The 8,530-nt window shown below is 44.5% G+C and overlaps 1 protein-coding gene across 2 annotated transcripts in view; it reads right to left on the bottom strand.

Annotated features, from left to right (window-relative positions):
* Positions 1-8,530, bottom strand: part of eml1 (EMAP like 1) — a 45,066-nt gene that overhangs the window by 8,569 nt on the left and 27,967 nt on the right. Inside the window, exons 5-10 of one of the 2 annotated variants that reach the window (XM_008286345.1) lie at positions 6,944-7,072; positions 6,767-6,795; positions 5,135-5,161; positions 2,712-2,841; positions 1,375-1,524; positions 531-600 (exon numbers count right to left, since the gene is read on the bottom strand). In XM_008286345.1, coding sequence (XP_008284567.1) covers positions 531-600; positions 1,375-1,524; positions 2,712-2,841; positions 5,135-5,161; positions 6,767-6,795; positions 6,944-7,072 — 535 coding nt within the window. The remainder of the gene's footprint in view (positions 1-530; positions 601-1,374; positions 1,525-2,711; positions 2,842-5,134; positions 5,162-6,766; positions 6,796-6,943; positions 7,073-8,530) is intronic. The other variant, XM_008286344.1, reaches the window with a different exon arrangement.

Genomic DNA, 8,530 nt, shown 5'->3' with positions numbered 1-8,530 from the left:
GTTGTACCCAAGGATGAACCAGACTGGTGGAGGTCCACAGTTCTCCTCCTGATATCTTGGCTGACTTCTTTAGATGTTCCATGTTGTCACCAAAGGAAGCAGTGTGTTTGAGGTGTGCCTCCAATTAACTCAGATGTTGTCAATTAACCAATCAGAAGCTTCCAAAGCCATGACATCACCATGTGGGCTTTCCCAAATAGTCTGAAGGCATCTTAGTGGATGTAAAGTTCTGACTCTGAAGAAGGTAATAAAAAATTCTCTCTCTTATTTTTCTGGTCATTAGCAAATAGAAATTATTTTGTTAATCCTCACTGACCTGAAACAGGAAAAGTTTGATTTAATGTCAGATAGTGAGAAAAAAAAAAAAGGTTTTATGTCTTTTTACAGAGTCTATGTAAACTTCTTGCATGCCGGGAGTCTGTTTATGAAGCAGAACTGTGAGGAACCAGTTCAGTAACCATCGCTTGTGAAAGAATAAAAGCGACGTTGAAAGGTAGAGCGATAACATATCAATAAGAGACCTCGCTTACTTTCCCATCTGAAGAGGTTCCCGCCACCTGCCCGGTTGCTATGGTGATTTTATCGGGGTGAACGGCCAAGCTGGCGAAGAGACAGACGTGAAACACAGACATGAAAACAGTTAAAAGCCTTTTTGACATCAAAAGGACCGTTTGAATAAAGATGAGCAACGCGCTCGCAGGAACATGAAAGCCTGGATTTGGGTGAGTGAGCTTTTTAAAGCGGTGAGTACGATCCTCGCCGTCGCTATACCACACGCCGCCTGTGCCAGCGTGTGAAGGGGAAATGAAACATATTAAGATAAATTCCTGCCCCGTCGGCGACGGCGGCGGCGCAGCTACGCTCGCAGGACGTGTAAAGTTCAAACACTTTTGTCTTCAAAGGGGCAGAAATCTGTCTGCGATCCGTCCTTTGGTCTGTCATCCAAAGTGTTGATTAGGAAGCTGAACTTTTATTAACCTCAGAGTGTGATATTATAATTATGGCTGCTCACTGAACGCAGGCCCACAAGCACACCCCCAAACGTCTGCATGCAACACCTGAGCGCACCTTATTACCCAACAGTTAATCAGTTTGAAATAATTTGAAACAAGGCAATTAGCAGATTGCAAAGGCTGCACATTAGGATTTGTTCTGATCCGGGGTTTAAACCGGTGTGTCAATGGTTTTATAAATCTGTGCAGTCACACTGATGGCGTCTCCTTCACATGTCTTGCACAGTAAATATTCATCTAAAGCAGGATTTTAAAATAATGACACTGCAAATAAATCTGTCAGATAAATCACCTGATCCATTTGTATGTGCTTGTGTACTTCAAACAATGCAGGAATATAAACTATGTTGGCTGCTCGTACCACTTGATGTCGTCTGTGTGTCCCGTGTAGTGTCTCTGCAGCTGCTCGTCCACGTTGAACAGGACGACCACCGAGGCGATGAAGTACACCGTCTCTCCGGTGGGAAGCAGGTAAAGGTTGGAGCGACAGTCCCGACCGCGGTAACCGTAGCTGAACATTTAAAGGGTCAAGGAACGGATATAGAGTGTTTATGTCTCTATGTTTTATCTGCTAGAAGACATATCATGTGTGATGTAAGTAGTCGAGGCTACGGCTGAGCTTTTCAATCGAGCAACTGCAGCCGTTCAGATTTCCAGGATTTCATTCATAACAAAACTCAGGAACCAATCCTGTCCAGTTGCAGGATGACGATTATTGTTCCTCAGAATCGGTTTCTGTTTTATTGACTCAAAGATTCAAGGATTCAAGGATTCAAGGCTGTTATTTGTCATAAACACAGTCATACATACTATAACCTGCAGTGAAATGCATGATGCACCTGGACTTATTGGTAGAACTTCTCCACTAACACAACCTGCCACTGTGTGTGTGTGTATATATATATATATAAAACCCAAAATGTGATGTCCAGCCAGGTCTTAAGAGGTTAATGTGAAAAAAAAACACCCTAAATGTGTAACTTTCATGCACAAAGATGAGTTTTTAGGGATCAAATCAACGACTAAGGAGGGATTCAAGGATCCGTTTGCTTACAGTTGTACCAGCAGTTCATTTTGCTTTAGAGATAAATCGTACTTTTATTTAATCAAATGAATCACTAAATGACATTTTAATGCATATTTAAACCGCACATCGCTAATCTAGTTTATAATGGATTCAGCACAGATGAAATGTGCAGCCCACAGATCTGTTCCTCTGTTTGTGAGCTCCTCTCCTCTGATATTTCTATTTCTCCCTTCAGGCCTTTTCGGTTTCTGCCGACTGAACAACACTCTACATTCACTCCTTCATCAAATATGAACAGAAATCCCACCACTAAATAAAAATAAAACAGCACAGGAGGAGCTGCTGACTGGCGGCGCCTCGGCCTGCCAGCTGTGTGCAGGTTATTACCGACTGCAGGCTGCGGCGCGATGAGCTCGACTCCGGCAGCAGTGAAAATGAACATCTGAGCAGATCGACTCTGACAAGCAGCGAAAGCACAACACACATTTGTAGCTTCTTCTCTCCACCCTCACATCTCCCACATCACAATCTGGATTTATTTTCCCCAGACGATTACTTTTCTGGGGGGAAACTTTCCTAATCAGAAAGAAGGCTGCATCTGAACTTTTGCTAAACTCCATCTCGACTTGTTGTATTTGTTGTGTGGAAACAAGCTGCGGTAAAAAGGATACACCCAGTCCAGTTTGAGTTTGTTGCCGGGCAGCTCGGCTCTGGCCTCCAGACAGTAGCCGTCCACGTGGTCTTTGGGCATGTACATGGTGATGGGACGACCCTTCAAATACATTTTCACATAACCTTCCTCTAGAAAAGGCAACAGAAATACGATGTAAACACACACGAACGCAGACGTGAATCACTGCTGGAGTCTTTTGTAAACACTTGTGTGAATATAAAAGCAGAATCAAACATGAGTACAGCTGTTACTATGATGTGAGGGTGATGATGGTGGATGTATGACGAGATTAGAGGAGAACGATGAAGGATGAGAGGGTTTTTTTGACCAAAACTCTACCGATGACAGAAAATGACAGAACTTACGAACACAAAACATCTTTTTAACTGACTTTTATTAGTCATTTTAAAACACATTTCCGTGACAACAAAGAGCACAAAATAAACACTTTGCACAACTCATGAATATTCAGCTCACGGCAGAGATTAACCGACAGAAATATGCAGACACAAGCAGAGCAATAGAAATGTTACTGGAATTAAAAAAAACAAAACAGATCCAAGCTTAGAAATGGGGAATAATGAGAAATCCTCCTCAAACATGCTAACACTGAAAAATAAACCATGCAGAAAACATCAAGGGAACCTGAACAAATAAAATGAAACATGTCCAACATTATGCTGATTAGAAGGGAGGACTGTTAGTTTCATTTAATGGATTTATAGGTGAGGTTTTGTGCTGCTAATTCTCTGAAACCTCGTTGGTGTGGAGCGACAAACATCTCCTTGTGCTGTTTTCAACGGTACAAATCTCGTCTCTGGCTCTGTACAGACTGCTTTGGCCTTGTTAACTGAAATAAGCAATCTAAAGGAGGGACTCGTTATAAAGCTTTTCTTTGCCATAATCTAGTAACATATCTGGAAGTACTGGCTGGGAGACTTAACGGGGCTGCGGTAGCTGGGCGTATCGAGAGGAGAGTACGAAGACAGACTCCCCGACTTCCTCAGCTGGAGGTTAAAGCTCGGGGTCTTTCTGACCGTCGACGCCTTGGCAGCGATGCCTTTTCTGGCCCCCAAGGCCTTGCTGCTGTCTGAGGTTCGTTGGGGGTTGGCGGCCGAACGGGTCATTACAGCCGAAGCCGCGGGGCTGCCGCCGCTGCTCCCCGTCCGTTTGGCGGAGCGGCTGAGGTAAATCTGTACTGTGACTATAGCGTGGACGGGAAAGAGCAGAGGAGCCGGTGATGGAGAGGAGGGGAGGCGGAGGTTGTCGGGACCGGATGGATGCGAGACAAGGAGGAGACGCAAAGGGTGGAGGAGGTTGGTAGAAGTTAGACACATGGACTTTGTTATTTGTGTCACATTCAGTAAAAGCAAGACACAAGCTAAGAAAAGGAAACTAGGGAGACTGATAATGCAACCCATCAGCACATCTGTATTCATTAAACACGAGGATGTGATTAAAAAACGGTGCTCGGAGTGATTCAAGTAAAATTAGCTTCTTGTTTTCTCTTTTCTTCCAATATTAGTTATTCAAGACCCGGGCAAAGGGTCGCCACATCATTACTGTGACGGCTCGGGAGGCTTTTAATGACAAAATTATCCTGAATGCTGTTTGCGTTAAATATTAAATTCTCCCGTAACAACCCAAACAAACAGCTTTAACATCGGTGGCTTTAGCTCTGCCTTTTGAAATCCTTGGCAGCTTGGTGGATACCTCGCCGAGGGGGGACTACACACAAGCAAACGACACTTCAGACGGTGCGAGAAAAAAAAAAAAAACTACAAGCTGGAAAATCAAACAGGAACTACCCAGAAAAAAGAGACTGAATGTGTTTGTAATGCAAATACTCATTTTGAGGGCAGGGAGATAATAAGAGCAGCCGCAAATCTACTCGCTCTGGAGGAAATCTCAGAACAGAGGATTTAAAGAGTTTGCAGGAAAAAAAAAAAAACAACTCAAAGCGACTGCGAGGAAGCGAGTGTCAGTAGTCTTTGTGTTGTTACTATGGTGACAGGGACTAAATGCCTACGAGTGAGGCTGTGAGCAAACAGACACAAGTCTGGTGAAGCGGCCGCCTCGTCTGCGGCCGGACAACAAGTGAACTGCAAACACTGCACTCGCACTCTGACACGGCACTCAGTGGAGGTTAGCCAGGCTGTGTGCATGTTGCTGTGTTAATTAATTCAGTCTCAGGAACAATTAAAGGGAAGGCAGCTCTCACACACACACACTCTGTAAAAACCCGCTGCTGCCCCGGTCTGGACGGCTCTCTGCTCAGTGCAAAGGGCACGTTCAGGACAAATCCAGGAATCTGATTTTATGCTTTGTTTTTGAAAGGTGTGAACGAATCGTCTGCAGCGTCCAGAGAGCCGTGGAGGCCGGGGCAGGTGGGAGGGGCATTAGGGGAGGGGGGCGGCCTACCTTTGCAGTGGGTCACACGTCGCATCCCTTGTAAAGGTCACAGAGAGACACACAAGCACCAGGTGAGGGGTGGCATGGCTTCCTCACATCCTGGCCTGGGCTAAAACGAGTGCAGCTTCTGTCTTTAACGGCAACTTTAAATAAATCAATGCTCATTTCCTGCACGGCGGCGTCCCGCCCTCTGCTCTGATTACATGCTGCCCCTCTGCTTTCCCCTCCTTTGTTCACCCAAAAACAATCAAAGACATCTGATTTCATTTAATGTAATATAAAAAACAACATCTTTGCGTGTAATCTCCTCATGTATTGCAGGACAAGCATAAAACTGGCAGGAGTTACCACTTTAATTATCATTTGTATTGCTTAATTGTCACACGGGGGTAGTTTATGTCCACGCTGCTGCCCTGATTGTATTTGCTCTTAGAGAGATTATTGATTTAGAATTAATTCAAATGTCCAACAATTGCTGTGCGGTACTAACAATCATCCACATTTCTTTAAGTATGCAACATCAAGCAGCAAAAACCTCAGAGATATTTAAAAATCATTAACAGCCACGTGGTAATAAATGACCGGGGCTATTGACTGGACTTAAACATCTACACACGGTTGCTTAAAGTGAGAAAGCAGTGGCTCGCTAAGCTGCACTGAACCATCACAGCTTTCCAGTCCGGTTACGCTCCGTCTCGTTCTGCACCCTGAACCCGAGAAATCTGGGGCCAGGTGTGCAAACCGAATGGAAAAAAACCAAAACAACAGCAGTTCAATTTGCACAGAAATCAATCGCACGCTGGAAATGGAAATTCTAATCAATACTTGTCTCATTTCATATTCGGGGCCGTTGTCTCGGTACAATGCATATCCTGCTTTCTGAATAAACTGCACTGGATTTGGTTCACTTCTCCGGTCCAGGAAACAACATAAACCAACCGTTCTGTGGAGGGTTGATAATGGGTTTTTTAAATGTTTGTCTCCTTTGTGTGGCTCCTACTTTAAATATCATGCAGACTTCTGGAGAGAGTTTTTGAGAATCTACCCGACAGATCAGAGAGTTCCTGAGCTAATGCCATCTGGACAGGGTTGTGCTTGCAGATAATAACATCTCCAGGAAATTTATTCTAGAAGAGTTGAAGAAGTAACGACTGCTGTGTGGGTCACGTGACCTCCGATACAGGAAGCAGCTGAATCGTACTTTTATCTTGAACCTCTTCGACAGAAGCGGCCGGGGCAAAGTTTAGCAACTCATTTGAAAGATATTACGATTGACCTTTAAACTGAACTGAAATGAAAAAAAAAAACTTAAACACAGCAGAAGGAGCTGGTTAAAAAGAAAAGCGGGATGTAAATCTGAATGTGAGGATGTGGATGGATGAGGGGGACGTTTTATGAGCGAATGGATGATGAACGGTGAACTATTTAAGACAGAACATCATGAGAAGCTCTCAGTGGTTCTCTGGGTACAGAAAACAGCTCAAGGCACCATAGTACAGACGCAGTTTTCTTTAAATAATGATAAATAATTCTGTATTTTACTAGAGGATGCATTGAGCCCCAACTGACGCAGAGAACCACTGAGCCTCTCGCTGCATCAAAGCCTGAAAACTCACAGCATCGAGCTTCATGAGTTCTTACCTGCATTGAACACTGGATCCCTCTGTTTGCTGCAAAGTAAATGAGCAAACAGTCAGTCAGCGTCCCGACTCCATCAGGAAAGTTATGTGTTCACTGGTTCATAGTTAAATCAAATCAAACAGCATCCTGTCTAGTTCACATAGAAAGCATCAGTATGAGCGGTGAGATCTGTGTTACCTGTCACTCCTCTTGCCGCTGGAGTTGCTGCCGGTGGATCCGGCGCGAGTTCTGTTGCCCTTGGAGTCGCCCGAGTCTTTCCGGGTGAGCGTTCCCACGTGTTCGTTTGAGTTGGCTCGCCTCACAGTGCTGAGAGGAAAAGGAAAGTGGACAGAGGCAGACAGAGAGAGAGAGGAGAGGAGAGGAAAAAAAATCACAAGAAATAGGTCATAAAAATTACCTGATGCTGCTTTTCCAAAAAATGCCCCCTGGTGGAGTTTCAGTCCAGGAAGATGTATTTAATTCATGACTCGGCTCAGCTCTGGCCTCCTGCTGCCTCCGGAGACGACAGGCAGCTTTGGGCTGAGCGAGGCAAGGAATCATCCGCTGGCAGCGATTTTAGTGGCACTGAGTGAGTTAGGTTGGATTAACCATATAAAAAATGTCGTTTGTCATCATTCTGCAGCTGAAGCAGGTGAACAGGTTTAAAATGATGCTTTTAGTTGCTCTTAGCTGAAGAGGCTCTGATGTGAAGAGGTCAAGAGGGTTGAAAACAACATTACACATGTCTGAAGTCTTGGGAAACTAAAGAGGATCGCACAGATTTGTTGCCGGGTGGAGCCGAGCGCCTGCGGGCACGCTGCCACCGGATTGGCTGCTGTTGTTTCCATGAAAACAGGGGAACGTCTTCTGGAGGAAACGCTCGACATGAAAAGCTTTAAATCCCTTCTTTTATGGGATGTTTTTATAAACTCTACTCATAGTAAGAATTTTTTAAAGTTGGGGTTTCTGGGGAAGTTGGCGGTTTGTTCCTTTTTCCGGGGTTTGGGTTGTTTGGTTTCTTTTTTTTTCTTTTGTTTTTGGTTTTAGGTTTTTTTTTTTTTTATTCGGCCATTGGTTTTTTTTTTTAGCTAGGAGCTGTTTTTACTTTGACGTGTTTCGACTGAGGAGGACTGAAGTGACAGTCGAAGCATGTCGAGGTAAAAACAGCTCCTGTCTCATTGTCTGATAAAAACAGAAAGCTTACATCTAACTTGTCCGGAGATTCCTGTGTTTGGTATCTAGAGGGGATGGTACTTGCTCAGTTACAGTCTTTCAGGAGCTGAGGTAACTTTTACAAGATAAACTGAACTGACTTAGTAAAGCAAACACACATGTTTAACTAACACAGCTCACACACCTGAACTAAGCTATGTGTCATCAGTCCAAAGCACCATATTTCAGCCTAAACATGTCGCAGATTGCCTCCATTTGTTTAGAAAAGTTTCTGAGAATTAGTACGAAACAAAAAACCACACTCTTTCCTCGCTCTCCTACTCTGTTTACTCCACTGTGGGGATCAAGCCGGACCTGTGCAGATCTGCATATTGGCGCTGCAGACAGCCTGCCTATTCACAACAATGAAAAGGCTCCATCAGCAATCCAATGGCCAGTAGGCCGAGTCACCTAATCCACCCCACGGGAGAAACGTCTATTGAAAGCCTAAAACTGGCCGGTGGCTGTTATCCCTTCTGGAGAGCCGGTGTGTGTTTGTTTGGTAAAGAACAGGACGGGACAGAAAGAGGGAGAGAGGAACGACTGTTTGCTGTGTTATCCCAGGAGGAATCA

The sequence above is a fragment of the Stegastes partitus genome, unplaced genomic scaffold (genome assembly GCF_000690725.1).
Source record: "Stegastes partitus isolate 25-593 unplaced genomic scaffold, Stegastes_partitus-1.0.2 Scaffold450, whole genome shotgun sequence".
In the NCBI taxonomy this organism is placed as follows: Eukaryota; Metazoa; Chordata; class Actinopteri; family Pomacentridae; genus Stegastes; species Stegastes partitus.
The sequence above is the reverse complement of the archived record's forward strand: the minus strand, read 5'-3'. Positions and strand labels throughout refer to the sequence as shown.